The sequence below is a fragment of the Myxocyprinus asiaticus genome, chromosome 10 (genome assembly GCF_019703515.2).
Source record: "Myxocyprinus asiaticus isolate MX2 ecotype Aquarium Trade chromosome 10, UBuf_Myxa_2, whole genome shotgun sequence".
In the NCBI taxonomy this organism is placed as follows: domain Eukaryota; kingdom Metazoa; phylum Chordata; class Actinopteri; order Cypriniformes; family Catostomidae; genus Myxocyprinus; species Myxocyprinus asiaticus.
In genome coordinates, this window is record NC_059353.1 from 41,108,551 (window position 1) to 41,126,207 (window position 17,657).

The 17,657-nt window shown below is 37.3% G+C and overlaps 1 protein-coding gene across 3 annotated transcripts; it reads right to left on the minus strand.

Annotated features, from left to right (window-relative positions):
• Positions 1–198: 198 nt before the first annotated feature.
• LOC127447222 (major facilitator superfamily domain-containing protein 6-B-like) lies at positions 199–13,931 on the minus strand. 3 transcript variants are annotated; one of them, XM_051708907.1, is made up of 7 exons: positions 13,401–13,877; positions 10,802–12,289; positions 6,100–6,197; positions 4,118–4,279; positions 2,713–2,811; positions 2,338–2,615; positions 199–875 (listed from the first exon to the last, which is right to left on the minus strand). In XM_051708907.1, the coding sequence occupies exons 2-7, from the start codon at positions 12,277–12,279 to the stop codon at positions 612–614; spliced, it is 2,379 nt and encodes a 792-aa protein (XP_051564867.1). In that variant the 5' UTR covers positions 12,280–12,289; positions 13,401–13,877; the 3' UTR covers positions 199–611. The 3 variants fall into 3 exon arrangements, 2 of the variants coding, with proteins under 2 accessions (XP_051564867.1, XP_051564868.1); XR_007898363.1 differs by having other exon boundaries at positions 738–875; positions 1,823–2,615; positions 13,401–13,931; XM_051708908.1 differs by lacking the exon at positions 10,802–12,289 and having other exon boundaries at positions 13,401–13,802.
• Between the last annotated feature and the right edge of the window lie 3,726 nt (positions 13,932–17,657).

A 17,657-nucleotide genomic window follows, 5' to 3' on the forward strand; every position in this document is an offset into this window, starting at 1 on the left:
TAGAGACTAGGAGAGGTCACACTGATACACAACAGATACACAAAGCTGAGAGAAACCACACATAGTGCAAATAAATACCTTCAAATATCATACTACTGTATATACTTGGTTTTACCACCTTGACTTTACAGATAACGGTGTGTATATACACACACAACAGAGAGCAAGGCTTTAGCATTTTATTTTTTACTGGGTAGATTTTTTTTTTTTTTTTTTTTTTTTTAATAGACCCATGATAAGCAAAACAAACCATTTTATACAGAGTGTAAAGCAACTATTTTGAAACACTGAATCCCAGGTATATTATGCTGAAGCTGGGCCACCTCAGCTGTTTGCTTACAATTAAACAGTTTGTAATGTGTAGTGCTCATCATAGTCTATGACATTTAAGCAATCTGGACGAAAGATAAGACATCCACTGGCAGTGCAAAGCATATTGATTGTACTGCCTCAGCAAACAAAACCCTTAAAACAGCATACACGTTGACAATGTTTTTTTTGGTCCAGTCATTCTCACCATTTGCATCCCATACTACAGTCTGTCTTAAAAGGGATAGTTCAGCCAAAAATGCTGAACTATCCCTTTAAATGATAAGGCCATATCCCCAAGATCAGTTCATTGTTGATTCTGGTTTTGATTTTGGGGGAAGTTGTTTCGAGTGTCCTGGCAATGGGGTTGTGTTCTCTGCTGGTTCCTCCTTCTCTGTGGATGGAGGCGACTCTTTCACAGGGCTGACAAGATCTGTGTTTTGAAGAACAAATAAACTGGCAGCAGGTTGGAATGGGGAGGGAAATTCTGTTGGACATGATGAATTGGGTTGTGATGATGTAGATAAATCAGCAGGTGGCGTTACTGAGGTTTGCTCACATGTCTCCTACAAGGAGGAAATCATTGTTACAGTGTAAATAAATATTTAAGTTATCCTTTTTTAGAACCATAAAGATTTTTTTGCATTGTGAATTTGCATTATTTTTACGAAAATTAAGCACATTTCACCTCCAAACTTGTCAGTGGTGTTACATTTAAGTTTTTTGTAATTCCCTAATTAGAATATCATTACTGTAATACAGTGCAGGAATACTGTATTGCAGTGAAGAAGAAAAAAAAAAGTGCCGTGACATGATACTTTATCATTTAAATTATAATAATAATAATATATATATATATTTTTTTAATTTCACAGCACAGTAATAGAGATTTTGCAAAAAAGTAATGAGAAATGGAGGGGGGGTGAGCTTAAATGTCATACATATAAATGATACAATGCAACCAACAACAAAAAAATCCTAATGGGCTTCATATTTATTAAAACATTTTTTTTATTTTAGTAGTAAAATTTTAATGGAAGCTAAGCATTTTAAATGGGCTTGAGACACTGCAGATATATATTTTATAATTTTCTGTTTAGTGCCCGTAAGGACATTTAGATTAGCACTTTAAGTTACAAATAGGTCACAGGTATTCACACACATCCACACAACAAACATCATTTCCATAGACATGCTCAAAAATACACAAATATATTTAAATGTAACATTTACAGATAGTTTAGAATCCTCAATGTAGAAAAGAAAGATTTAGACAAAGACAGTTCAAGAAGAGGTTTTTTTAAGAAGAGACTAAAAACTAAAAAATGAAACAGGAAATAATTTATTTTGGTAGGAAGAGAGTGATACAATGGTGTTAGTAAGACTCGTGCTGTAAATTATACAATACATTAAGAATGAAATGGAAAATGCAAGAATGTGACAAATCAGACTAGTGACAGGAGTGCATGCATTTTTTTCTGAGCATACTTTGTTTAAAATATTTTTTCCTCACCTTTCCTCTGAGAAAATGACAGCATAAATGCAAAGAGAAAGAATTAATAAATTAGTAAAAATGTGCCATATAATTAGCCATCAGTACAAGATATTTAAAGACCCCATTAAATCGCTTAGTGAGATCATTTTCTTTTCTGCATTGACATATATGAAAGAGTTTATTCTCATTCTAGAGAGCATTTGATGGGACAAAAACTGTAGTGCAACAGGAGTCATCAATATTTTTGGTCTGGTTTCCCAAATTTTAAATGCATCTATCTGCTAAAAGTTCATTTCGTCCACTCCAGTAACATTTAGATGGCCTCAAAGCTGTAATTTTGATTTCATGGGGTCTCCATATTGGTATTCAGAACAGTTACCAAAAAGCCAAGATGACAAATTAATACAGATAGAATTAAGAAAATTAGCAGGAAATAGTATTGAAATAAATGTTATTAAGTCGTAAACAGCAAGAGTGAAACGTTCACCTCCTCCTTAGGTTCACATCCCAAATCACAAAGGGTGCCACCCTACCTGCGGGGGTTCATTTTCAATGCAGTTGTTGTTTTTCGTCATAGCGACCATGTCTCTGATCTGATAGAGGGCAAAAGCAATGGTAACCCAGGGTGAAGCAGACACCACCCAGGCAGGCTTATTGGTGTCCTCCTGCTCTTCCTGGAGCTTGGTCTTCCTTGGAGGCGTCATGGATTCAGGATTTGTCTGAGACTCAGTCTGGTTCTGCACTAAGTCAATGGTGGCAATAGGCACTGGGCTGGACGGTACTGGGATGTTCTCAGCCAGCATTGTGCCCTCTGTAAAGAGCACAAAGAGTTCAATACAAATCAATGAGCTGTCTCATTTTTAGCTGCAGCAAAACAACCTCAGTTGAAAAACAGCAGAGTAACTTACTTTTATCCTCATTTTGACCAAACAAGCACTGAATTAGAGAAAAGATGAATAATGTGACCAGAGAGGCCATTCCAAGGCCTCTGAAAGTTTCTGCAGCACCTAAACAGGAAATTTGCAAAATTAACAGGAAGTTTGAGAGGAAACAAGCTCAATACTTTGATGAAAGTTATTCTCACCAGATTTGTATAGGACAGTATTTTATACTTCTGCACAGTAATATAATACTGTACAAAAGTCTTAGGCACAAAAATGTTTCACACAAACATTTTTCTTAAAAGGGACAATTCATGCAAAAATTAACATTTTCATTTCATTTACTCACCCTAATGCCATCCCAGATGTGTGACTTACTTTCTTCTGCTGAACACAAAGATTTTTAAAAGAATATCTCAGCTCTGTAGGTCCATTCAAATTGAATGGTGGCCAGAACTTTGAAGCTACAAAAAGCAAATAAAGGCAGCATGAAAGTAATAAATACGACTCTAGTGGTTAAATCCATATATTCAGAAGGGATATGATAGGTGTGGGTGAGAAACGGCTCAATATTTAAGTTCTTTTTTACTATAAATCACTTTCACTTTCTTCTACTGTTGTTTTTGGTGATTCACATTCTTTGTGCATATTGCCACCAACTGGGCAGGGAGGAGAATTTATAATAAAAAAAGACTTATATATTGTTCTGTTTCTCACCCATACCTATCATATTGCTTCTGAGGACATGGATTTAAACCACTGGAGTCATATGGATTACTTTTATGCTGCTTTTATATGCTTTTTAGACATGAAGTTCTGGCCACCATCCACTTGTTCTTCTTAAAATCTTTATTTGTGTTCTGCAGAAGTGTCATACATATCTGGGATGGCATGAGTGTGAGTAAATGATGAGAGAATTTTCATTTTTGGGTGAACTATCCCTTTAAAATGTTTCAATAGGAAAGATCAATTTTATAAATCCAAACATTCCTTTTGCAAATAGAAGTAGAACAAGAAGTCCTGCAACAGATGGTATGGCCCCCTAACAGTTTACCAGTTACAATAATAAATTACTAGAATATACTTTTACTAAAAGAGTATTGGTTATTTAGGCTGGCTATAATATCATATGGCTATCGTTATTTATGATCTACTGAATTTAACTATCTACCTATCCATCCATCCATCTTTTCTGACTGACTTGTTGGTCTATATTACCAGGGGGCAAAAGCCCTTTTACACTTTCAAGCTTTGAATATTTATTTAAACTGCCAGGCAATGCTTTGTCAAGCCAACATCAAAGTTTGTCTTGACAAACCTTTCTTTTCTAGTATATCTAATGTTATCCTTTGTAACAGTGATTAATCACAGTATGCATGAGCAACAAGTGTGGTATGTCAGTGATGTCACATGGTTTTTGCTGAAGTCATACCAAAAAAGTTGACAAAAACTCCTCCAAGCATTGCTCCACAGCCTCTCCCTAACCCCAGATGTAAACCCTGCAGGATCCCCTGTGCCGAGGTGCGCAGGGCTGGCGGGACGGCTGCGCTCAAATACGAGATGCATGCCGCCCACACTGAAGCATGGGTCAAACCTGCACGAATAACATAAATAAACATTCATGCATCCGCTTCAAATAGATAAACATACAATATACATACAAGTTCTTCAGAATACACGTGACCACAACAATAACACAATATTTGCAGTTGATAAACAAAACAAATATGATTTAAATAATGCTGAAAAGCAACTCTATACAGGTATAATTTGATTATTATTTGCTATTGGTGATCATTAAAGGAATGTTCTGGGTTCAATCCAAGTAAAGCTCAACCAACAACATTTGTTGCATTATGTTGATTACCACAGCAAATCATTTCGACAAGTCCCTTGTTTATAAAAAAAAAAAAGAAAAAAAATATCACCATTACGGTAAGACACATCCAATGGAAGTGAATTGAGCCAGCACAAAAACACTAAAATACACATTGTTTCAAAAGTATAGACACAAGACGAAAACATTATACATGTTAACATGATTTTAGTGAGATAACATTGCTTACTTACCTTATCTGTGTAAAGTTAAATCCAATACCAGGATGAAAGGGTTTGGTTGTCATGACTTGAAGTTGTAATATAGGATATAACTACACAAATAAGGTTAATAAGCGATTTGATCGCAATAAAATCAAGCGCATACTGAGGCCAAATAGTAAACGTTAGTTAAATATAGTTAAAATATAGTCAAATAGTTCAAGTTAGGGATAGGTGGTATAACTATAATCTTATTATATCTTAACTTTTATATTAAGGTAAGATATAATAAGATATATAATAGAGTAACAGTATATATATAACAATAATTTTTTTTTTTTTAATTGAAATTCAATGAAAAATGGTTATATATTAAATAGCCATTGGCAATGCCTGTATTTGGATAATCCAGTGAACAACATACCTTACAGATGAAAGGAACTTGTTCACTTTTGATTATTTTGTCTTTTAATTTGGAACTTGATGGACCAAATCAAAACATACGATTATTAAAAACAAATGAGTGATAAATCTGGCATCAGTGCAAAAACATGTTATTTCCGACTAAAAATGAAAGACTCAAAACCGTGAAAAATAATATGGATACTTTGACTCTTTCTAATTGGATAAACCACATTTGAAGCTTTGTGTCGTTGCTCGGCAACTGCAAATAACTTGGCACAATGCAAAGCGGAGTTTAAGAACACCCTTTAACAACAACTTCATGCTCCCTTTGACTTGTTTGGGACACATCCGGCGCTGTACTTTTGCATTACTCCATATTATTTCATCACGCTCATGTGTAAATAATGTAAAGCAATCCTGCCCACTGATAGCCACACATCTACAGCAGCATAAACGGTAGACATGTAAGGTGGGAACTGGGCCTGCCTGTATATCTACAGTCATCATATTCAAATAGTGGCTAAATCAGCTAAACTGGCTTTCAGAACCTGCTTCACAGGTCCTGAAATTCTTCCTGACCACAGTGCTGATAAACACACTTTACCCTGAAAAATGCCAGTTTTTTTCTAGTCTGCTAAGAACTGATGTTGAACAACCTTTCTAGCTTTCTCAGAATCAATGGCAGTGCACATTCTGTTCAGGTTTGACATAATCTCTATATCAAATGGCATACTGCACAGTCTAAAGCTGGCCGTTTATTTTTTTAACTGCCACAGAGTGATTTCAACATGTACAGTAAGGGTGTCTGATGTGAAATAAGTTATCAAATGTACTGCAAAACAGCTGAATCATGTCCTTGGATGAACTCAGTGTCAGCTGTGGTCGCTGAAGTGTATAGCCCTTCAATACAAACATTTCCTACTCGATAAGTCACCCGGCTAGGTGGCTACACAAGCATGCCTTATTTCTCACCTTGAAGCACCTCCATGGGTAAAACTATCCATGCGTTCTCCAGGTAGGAGATGTACAGATAGCGTGCAGTGTTGCAGGCCAACCCAATATAGAGGACTCTAAAAAAACAAAAAAAAACAAGAGATAGAATAACAATCAAGTAATACTGTAAGGATGGGCTGTCTGTGAGCGTTACTCGCCAGTCTGTGAGCAAAACAAAAAAAAGATCTTAATTATCTATCAAAGGGGTCCTAAACCTTTTTTTAGGTCAATGCCCCCTTGGCTGGATAGATAGACTGAGCAGGAACCCGTTCCATATTGTACAAGAGAGTTGCATTTTAAGCCTAGCTTATTATAAAATGCACATAGTACCATATTAATGTCTTTACTTAATTTGTTATGATCCTAACTTTGCAAAGCCATTTAAAATTATTGATAAATATTATACACTATAAATATTATATCGGGATTTTTTACAGATATAAATTGGGCTGCTCATTGCACAATAGTCTTTATCTTTTCAAACTTTTTTTTTTATTGCGAGCAGCAGGGTAAATTAAAGGGAAATCGGGCGTGTCTTGCGGATGACATGACGTGTTCTAAAATGTGAAACAATTATTTTCTACGAAGGTACACACACACACACAGTCAATGCTATCGTCAAAATTCTAAAGTGCCATGCAGCACATAGCTTTCCATTAAATTAGACCCAAATCATTATCAAAGGACAAAGATTATTTACTCTAGCCATCGCTGGGTGATATATTGTGTATATGTATATTTCAAATAGCCTACACAATGTATTTTCAGTTTCAAGTATGTCGTTTTGTGGTTTGACAGCTTGAATGAAAGATCTATTCAAGGCTACATTCAGAGAAATTGCATAATAAACATCGGCATTTCTAATTGTTCAGTGTAACAGGTAAAGGTTGGGCAAGGAGGTGGCGGGAACCGGCTGAACAGTCAATGTAAAGTTTAATGGTAAAACTCAACTTAAAACAGCATAAACCAAACACACACACATGCAGCGCGGCCGTGTGCGTCTCTCTCTCTCTTGAACTGGTGTCTCCGGCCCCCCTTTATCTCCCTCTTCCTCTGATCATCCGATTCAGGGTGCACGGCCTGGCCACGCCCTCCTTCTCATCACACTCAGTTTGCACAGTTACACCAGTTTCATACACTAACCTGCAAACTCATCAATGTCACTTTGTTAATTCTTGAAGAAGTACAAAAACCTTTGTAACTTTGGACTGCCATCTGCTGCGCCGCATCAGCTCGTCCTCTGTGTGTGTGTGTGTGTGTGTGTGTGTGTGATCATGACTGCGACTGGCTTCAGTAAATGTTATATCACCCTCTTGTGGTCTCTCAAACGCTATTATGCCAGACTGTTAAACAGAGGCCAACTGAGTGAGTTGGAAAGCACGCAAAATAGGCTTTATTTAATCGATGCCTCAAAAATATATAGATAAAATAACGTCCCAATCAGTAATTGATATTTTATGACATCTCTACTAAAATGTTTAAAATATTATTCTTTTTTGCTCATTTATTGGTGAATATATCGGTAAAGTAAATGTTCATTTAAGTTCAGTAATTTTATGTGCATCTAATTTTTATCATTCTTTCAAATTGTATTATATTAATAAATTGATATCAGCCATCTTGTTCTCTGGATATTTGTAGCAGTATTGGACATTAAAAATCTGATATTGGATGACCGCTAGTAGTTATTCTCTAGTATTTTAAAGAGTAGATTTAAACTTCTTTCTCCATTCGAGATTCAGGTGCAGGTACATGCAAAAGCCTGTCTGAAAGATAATCATGCAAATATCGACTACACTAACTATAGAGAATGCTTCACTACCCACAGCTTTGGCTCCACCACACCCTTTTGCCTATAGAAAGTTTTACAATTGATCCACAAAAGGAGAAAGCTGTGTGGATCAATGCATGAAAGCCTAGACAATGCATGCTGAGCCTAATGGCAGTATAATGTTACATGCTCAGGCGTCCACTCAGCAAGCATGCATGAAAAAAGGACACTATACTAAAATGATATGGACAGGACTACAGCCATCATGCAGAACAAACATGTATTATTAATTTCCATTTGTATGAAGTACAAGAAATCTAGTGAATTGTGTATGGTTTGTGTGTGAGAAATCAAAGTAGTATCTTTTTGATGATAACGCAATGTGCTCAATCAAAAGAAAAATTTGAATGCTGTTATCATTCAGTAAAATGCTCACTAGAAAGAGAATGTCCCTTCCACTAATACTGCCTACATTGGGACTGGCAATAGCAAGTAGCACATTATGTTCATGGCTGTGATGTAAACAAAGCTATCGGACATTCTGTTTCACTAAAAAAAACATGTTAAAACTGTGCTCATCCAGTCATTTCATGGGGTCTTTAAAGGGATTTATCTCACTCTGAAGATTGCATGCTCTGGGAAATGCCACACACTTGAGAAATACCACAGTACAGATAGAGGATGTGAACAGACCTTTCCTTGTGGCTGTTTACCAGTGCCCACATACGCATGGTAAACATCCTGAAAAAGGGTGTCAGCATCTTGGTTGTGCCCATTTAGAGCTTATAGATAAAGTCAACAATAATTACTTGGACACACGTTAAACAACCTTTTGTCTTCACTCTGTGCCTAATATACACCTCTATGACACAAATTCTACAGTCTTTAAATGTATTGAAACAAAGGTGAGGCAGAAAAGAAAATTGCACTAACATTGCTTTTGAACAGATGTGCATGGTTCTGTTCTCATAAAATATTAAGCAACCAGGATATAATAATCACTGCATTAAGGCGGTGCTTGGGCACAGTTCCAAAATACATAATCTAACCAACTGTACAACTGAAATAAATGTCACTAATCATGGAAGTCACAGCAAATAAGAGTCTCTTTCAAAGATGGCTATAACTTTTGACACCTGGCTAAGACTTTGTGCATACCAAATGTTGTTTAAAGAGAGACTAGAAGAGTTTTACTCTCTCTCCATCTATCTTGTCAATGAATCTAGTAAAAACTCAGGCTCTTTTAAAACAATCATAATGTACCAGCACTGACAACATCAGCTGTCAAACTATCACACACTGTGATGAGTCAGTAAGAAAAAATGTTGCAGCTGCCACAACATCAAGAATTTCTATCTGAAGGCTAGTCAAAAGGTGAGAGGCATGAGTCTCATGACTCATGAGTCAATACATCTACCAATCAGGGGTTGCATAGACTAGTCATCTAATCGACTATAATGTAGTCGACACTGTCAGTCTGAAGTTGACTAGTCAACAAGAAATGTAGGATGGCAAGAGAAGACTCATTCATATTAATGAGGAACCTCTACCTGATTTGTCTTGGTAAGGTTTAGGCACTGGGGTTATAATTTTTCAGAGAAATCAGGTAGTGCTGATGAATATTACTGAATCATCCAATCAGCTATCGCTTTACTCATGAATATAAATGACTCTTCCCCTGCCATACTAAGTTTCTGAACTTGCCAGTGGGTGTGGAGGCCGATGACTCGGCACTTAAAGCACGAAGAGGCTCAAATGTACTTTGATACAGATGCTACAGTAACCTCTAAAATGGCCTTTTACGGTGTGTTTGAAAATCTGACCTGGTTGCTGTTTGCTCCAAGAATGTGATTCTGTGACAATTCGAAACGCGCTTCAAGGTGTAGTAAGATGACATGACAGCAGACATTACGACTAGTCAAATTAGACACGACCCATGCGCTTGACTAGCCGACTATTAAAAATCAGTTGACGTGCAGTCAACGCTACTATCAATAAAATTATCAACAAAAATGTGTGGTCAAACAGTCAAACCTATGACAACATGAACACTAGTAAATTCTGGCACGTTGAATGAGTCACTTAGAAAGTAACGTTCTTATTAAGGGGCATTATTTGCCCCCTGGAATTCATTTTCAGGGCATTAACCAAACAAAAGCACACAACAGTTACACAACATTGGACTTATTGACAGTACCAGCAGTAAGCAATAATTTGAATATGGCTATCTCCACTTAGCTGCCTTTTGGCCAAACATTATGGGAGAACATAATGTCGCCTTATTAATATTCATGAGCTAGGCTGATGGAGTTTATATTGTGCCCCACCCACTTTTAGATCTTTCCTAAACCCTTGAGAAAATCTAGTAGATAAATTTTACTCCACAATCAGCTCCGAGACATCAGCTAGTTTTCCATCCACATATGTTTTATGCAAATTTTGGGATATTGATGCAAATAAAATGCATTAAATTTTATACAAAAGCCACAGTGGCTTCAACTTCCATTTTAATTTCCCCAGAAATGTCTATTTTAAACAAATGGATGGAAACACTTCTTTATTCTTAAACTGTTTTTGCGATATTCTGATTTTGCGCATTAAGTTGCATTCGTAACTTGTATGGAAACCAAGTTTCCATTTATTCCCTCTTTCTTCTGCGCAAGCTCCTATTCTACTCCAGCAACCTCGAGAGCTTGGCAGTACAACACCGTAGATGTTGTTGAACTTTGTATGACAATTTGCTATGTTCCTCATTTGTAAATCGCTTTGGATAAAAGCGTCTGCTTAGTGACTAAATATAAACGTCTATTGATATCCATGTATATAAACAACATTTTATAAAATACGTGGTTATATAAAATGCATGCAGAAACACTGTTAAAATTAGGCCCTGCATTAAATAATTCCCACCTGATGTGTCCAACTAGCTCAATGAGTTTGTGGCTGGTGAAATAGGCGGCAAGCTCAGACAAATGGCTGAGCACCGAACAGACGCCGAAGAGAGTGGTGGAACCCTTCAGGTCCTCCAGATGCCAGTAGAGGAAGGTAAACACAAAGCCATAACCAAACCCCATGAACCAGGCCACAAAGAGAACAGTACCATACCGGATGCCACAAAGTATCCGGAACAAGTCTTTAAAGGGAAAATGTTGGGGGTTGCTTTCAGGACACACAGGTGCCTCATCTGAAGTAGACTCGGTAGGGGTCACCTCCTGAACGACTTGAGGTATTTCCACATCCTCCTTCTTATCTTCCTCCTCACCTGACCGGTAAACCCTGTTGTCAAAGTTAAACTGAGTGGCCACAATAAGGGCAGAGGTCATCAGTACTCCAAAAACTATAAATGCAATCATGTAATTCTTGTAGTCGGGCAGGATGCAACCAGAGCCCTGGATTAAGATGGTGATGTGCGTGTGGTCAATCCATATGCCCACTGACAACATTGCAATACCCCAGCCCAGAGATCCCCACATCCTCTGGAGTCCATAACGGTCCCGGTGCTGGCCCAGGTACTGAAGTGTGACCGTATCCACAATAGTCACAGCTGGAGCACTGAAGAACTCGCCGATAATAATCACCAACAGAATCAAGAGGAATATAGTGTCTACTTGTTCCTTATTGAAGATTATGATATACTCTCTGAGGATGGCACTTGTAGTTTGTATTACAGTAGTAGAGGTAGATTTTGATGTGACCGTAGAGGTAAAGGGTGTCACTGTTGTCAAGTTAGATGGCATACTAATGGGAGCATTTGTGGTATTTACATTCAAACTTCTAATGTGTCTAGAGTGAGGTCCATATGCAGAGTATAAACCTTCTATCAAGTATCTTCGTTGTCTGGTATGGTTGCCAGATGGCGTATTATTTGTCAAATTGGCTGGTGGCGCCATAGTAGGGTCCTTGATGACACAGCTCATAGTTGCTGGCTTGACAAAGCCAATACCGCAGTTAAACACTACCCAGCTGAAAACAGAAAATAGCAAAACTGCCTTTCCTTTCTTGTAGCGGTCCGCCACAATGCCCCAGAATGGCGCACTGCAAAACTCAATGAAATAACGGATCCCTACTAGCAGGCCACTCTGGCTGGGTGTCATTCCCAGCTGCTTGTAGTATACGGCAAGCAAGGGGTGTAAGGAGCCATATGCAGAGTAAAAGAAAAAGTAGAAAATCTTGGATATCAAGAGATGATTGTCTATTCGTGCACAGCACCTCTCCATGCAGCCCATATTCTGAGAGGGTTGGGAAGGGAGTGTGTTGGTAGGGGCTGGGAGTGCTGTTTGACTGGGTGGGGTGGACAGGGACAGGGTATTGAATGGTTCAGATAGGACATATTTCCTCTTCCGGTCCTCCTCGTCATCCGTAAGGATGGCCACCCGATCACTCGCCATATCTGTGTGACTGAAAACATAAACATTCATAAAGGACATTTGGACAACATCTTCATGTTTTACTCTTTAACACAGCAGGGAAAATCCATGCTAATTGCAAATAATAAAAATGCGACTAACCATATAATCGCGCATAGTCATAATAGCAAAATGAAAAAAAAAATTGGAAAGCGAAAACGCTTCCTATCTTTTGTTGTTGACGCCGAAAGCTGTAAATCACATTTGTGCTATTGTTTATGCATTTATAAAAATTACACACACACACAAAAAAAAACTTTTTGCATATTGTTGTCTATGCAGTTAATGGTAGTATTAATGCTTTTCAATGTTTGATTTAAAAGACATTTTTGTTTACTTTTGTACATTAAACAATTTTGGTAGTGTTGGATCACCACTTGATGTCCAATGAAACATCTGGAAGTAAACCACTGCTTTTGCTAGCGTTGTACCAATATTTTCACTATATTAGCAATTGGGTTTTTTTCTTTCAGTAAAGACTAATGGCTAATCTAACTCTAAACTGTTTAAGAATGCAGCTCACCTCAACCAGTTTTTGTCATATGAATGACCTAAAACAGAATTAACTTAGTTACAATGAATCCTAATTAATCCTTGATTTATAATAATAAAGTCACATTACTATCATCACACACAACAGCTGAATTCTTTCAAGTGAATATATATAGTGTTGAATATCAAGACTTCTTAGTAAGAAGACCTGTATAATCCAATGCAATTAAGAGATCAGGGTGTTGTGAAAACAAGAGCTACAGTCAACATTCAAAAACACCACCTTCATGTCTCAGAATAAACTTAAAAGGGTGTTGTCCCTACCGAAACTGAGAAACACACAACCTATACTGGCATTACCTATTAACAAACACAAATGCGCGCGAACATTCTGTACATGATTCTTTAAACACACAATGCAAAATGTGAAATTCGCTGCGCCGACATAATTTAATAGCTAACGTTATAACTTCATAAAACGAAATAATACAAACACGTAAAATGAAGTGACGTCGGTCTTGGATTGGCATGATTAAAAATCATAATGCTTCTTATACAGCGTGTATATAAAATAAGTATAAAACAGGCGGTGTGACTCAATTCACGCTTACCCAATTTGTGTTATTAGAAGTTTATGTTATTTCACCGTCACGCACTGAAGGAAGACGCTCCCTTCATAAACAGACTGTCTCTCCGTCCAACCATCATTTTATCACCATCACAGATTTCTCCGCACTTTTCTACGGATAATCCTCAAACAGCTATGTATTCCGGTAGAGCAGGAGAGCAGGTTTATTCTCTGGCCATATTTTCATTTGACCTGACGTCAATCTCTCACCCTCCTGCGATGTGCGCAGCGGCGAAGCGTTCATGGGACGGCCTTCATTTCCATTGATGTCATTGAGAGCCTGTGCCACCCTGTTTATTTTTAATTGCGGGAAAATCTTCCAATGTTTGAAGTTTCCCAGCATAGTCTCTGTTTAAGGGGCCGTTCAGATCGAACGCGTTCTTGCGCTAAAATAAATAAAATAAATAAATAAATAAATGAAAAAGTAGACTCGGCGCAACGCAAAAACGAGAATGCATGTCTAGAGACGCGCTTTAAAAATTTGACCTGCGTTCAAAACGATGAATACAAAAACAGCGAAATGTGGTGGTCAAAGACGTCCTTCCAAAGTATGTTCACAAATTAAAACAACGGAAAAACAGCGCGGACGGACACTAAAAAAAACAAACTTGTGAACGGCCCTTTAGTGAAGATGCTGATCATTCAGATGCTGGTGATATCTGATGTTGTTTAAAATTAATGAATAATGGTTCTGGTAATTTAAAAATAATATTATGCAAAATAAAAATATTATTATAAAAAAATATATATATATGTGGTGCACAAGGTTGCCCTCAAAATAAAAGAGCGCAAACAACATTTTTCTGACTTGATCTTCCGCATCGATTCAATATCATAACGTTGACAACAGCGACATCTGCAGGTTGACAATAAAGTCAATCAATGAAAAGGATGAGTTTGAACAAGTAAGCCAAAGACCTCCAAATGGGGGGTGGAATCTCCGAAAGAGGGCGGGGTTACACAAAGGGGGCGGGGTTACTCCAAAAGGGTGTTGCGCCAACTCCAAAAGGGGGCGTCACTTCCACACACGGTTAGGGAAAGGGTTAGGTTAGGGGCGATTTGTAGTACACACCTCTTTTTGGAGCAATGCCTGCAGCTATACCCTTCTCAGTTTGAATAAGGAGAGCAATGAGATGATAGAAAAAGAAGTGGACAAAATGTATAAGTAAAGTAGGCTAAAGAGTAACAAGGACGACTGTAAAGACCGCACGATAAGATATTCATACTCCCTGAGAGTCTGTGACAGCACTAAACTGTGTAAACAGCAAAAACAAAAACAAAAATAAAAAAATAAAATGTGTCCGTGGGCCGTGGTCACATTCTTTAATCAGCCAGTCAGAAGGCTTTGATGTGCTTTCTGCCTGTCAATCATTGCATTCTCAGAGTGTAGTAGTACAACCCCAATTCCAAAAAAAGTTGGGACAGTATGAAAAATGCTAATAAAAACAAAAAGGAGTGATTTGTAAATTATATTCACCCTTTGCTATATTAAAAGCACTACAACTATACATTATATGATGTTTTATTTTTAGTTGTATTTTTTAAATGTACAGTAATTTCAAATCAGTTGATTGCAACACGCTCCAAAAAATTGAGACAGGGGCAATTTAAGACTAATAACAATTTGACAAGTTGAAATAACAAGGCGATGTGAAACAGGAGATGTTAAACAGTTGTTGAGGCAATTGTGTCATAGTACTGTCTACTGTATAAGGAGCCTCCAAAAACAGCCTAGTCCTTCAAGAGCAATGATCATTCAAGACTTGTCAATTTGAATTTAAATTTAAATTTGCCAACAGATGCTTCAGCAAATAATCCAGCACTTTGAGAACAATGTTCCACAAAGACAAACTGGAAGGATTTTGAGCATTTCACCCTCTACAGTGCACAATATAGTTAAAAGATTCAAGGAATCTGGTCAAATCTTGCTGCGCAAAGAGCAAGACGAAAACCACTTCTGAATGCGCGTGATCTCCGATCCCCCAGAAGTCACTGTGTTAAAAAATGGCATTCATCTGTAATGGATATCATGAACATGGGTTTGGGATTACTTTAGTAGCCTTTGTTAGTCAACACCACTCGCCGCTGCATCCACAGATGCAAGTTAAGACTATACTATGCAAAGCAGAAGCCCTACATCAACACTGTCCAGAAGCGCTGCTGACTTCTCTGGGCTCGGTCTAATATTAGATGGAAAGTAGAACAGTAGAACTGTGATTTTTTGGTCCGAAGAGTCCACATTTAAAAAAGTTTTTGAAAAACACAGCCGTCATGTTATCCAGGCCAAAGAGGAAAAGGACCATTCAAGCTGTTCTAAGCGTCAAATCCAAAAGCCAGTGTCTGAATGGGCCAGGGGTGTGTCAGTGCCAGTGGCATGGGTAACTCGCACATCCGTGAGGGACAGATATGTACAAATTTTGGAGCAACATATACTGCCATCCAGCACTGTCTTTTCCAGGGATGTCCCTGCATTTTCCAACAGGACCACTTCAAACCACATACTGCAAAATGGTGGAAGCTTGTTAAATGGTTGAAATCGCTTACAGCACCTTTAGAGAGACGCAACAAAATAGTTTTATACAAAAAAATAAAATACAAATTATTATCCTTTAATACAAATTCTTTAAAATTGTCCTAGGTGATAGAAAAATGATCTTAACTGAGGACCCCCCCCCCCCAAATGTGAGTTATTCCCAGTAGCGCCATCTTTAATTATTGATGGGAATGACAGCGAAGCTGTGAGGGAGAGACTTTAAAATGGGTTGTACTGTTTTTGAAAGTGTTTTGGATTGGTCCACTGATGAAACATTGAGACATATATATATATATATATATATATATATATATATATATATATATATATATATATATATACACACACACACACATACACACACACACACACACACACACACACACTACCGGTCAAAAGTTTTGAAACACTTACTCATTCTTTATTATAATTTTATTTTATGCTTTTCACATTTTAGAATAATAGTAAAGTCATCAAAACTATGGAATAACATAAATGGAACTATGGGAATTATGTTGTGACTAAACAAAATCCAAAATAAATCAAAACTGTGTTATATTTTAGGATCTTCAAAGTAGTCACCCGTTGCCTAGAATTTGCAGACATGTACTCTTGACATTTTCTCAACCAACTTCTTGAGGTATCACCCTGGGATGCTTTTTAAACAGTACTGAAGGAGTTCCCATCTATGTTGGGCACTTATTGGCTGCTTTTCTGTATTATTTGGTCCAAGTCATCAATTTCAAAAACTTTTTTTTTATTTTTTTTTATTAAATTTTAGTTTTATAATGAAATAAATTAATATGGTGGCACAATTATATTTTTGTCTACAAAACCAATTTCAAGCATTTAAGCATACGCCTTCAGATCAAAAGATTTTTAAGATCATGAGAAACATTTCAGTCAAGTGTTTCAAAACTTTTGACTGGTAGTGTATGTGTATATATATATATGTCAGCTGTGCTCAAACGTTTGCATACCCTGGCAGAAATTGTGAAATTTTGGCATTGATTTTGAAAATATGACTGATCATGCAAAAAAACTGTCTTTTATTTAAGGATAGTGATCATATGAAGCCATTTATCATCACATAGTTGTTTGGCTCCTTTTTAAATCATAATGATAACAGAAATCACCCAAATGGCCCTGATCAAAAGTTTACATACCCTTGAATGTTTGGCCTTGTTACAGACACACAAGGTGACACACACAGGTTTAAATGGCAATTAAAGGTTAATTTCCCACACCTGTGGCTTTTTAAATTGCAATTAGTGTCTGTGTATAAATAGTCAATGAGTTTGTTAGCTCTCACGTGGATGCACTGAGCAGGCTAGAAAAGAACTGTCAAAAGACCTGCGTAACAGGTAATGGAACTTTAAAAAGATGGAAAAGGATATAAAAAGATATCCAAAGCCTTGAAAATTCCAGTCAGTACTGTTCAATCACTTAAGAAGCAGAAATTTTGGGGATCTCTTGATACCAAGCCAAAGTCAGGTAGACCAAGAAAGATTTCAGCCACAACTGCCAGAAGAATTGTTCGGGATACAAAGAAAAACCCACAGGTAACCTCAGGAGAAATACAGGCTGCTCTGGAAAAAGACGGTGTGGTTGTTTCAATGAGCACAATACGACGATACTTGAACAAAAATTAACTGCATGGTCAAGTTGCCAGAAAGAAGCCTTTACTGCACCAATGTCATAAAAAAG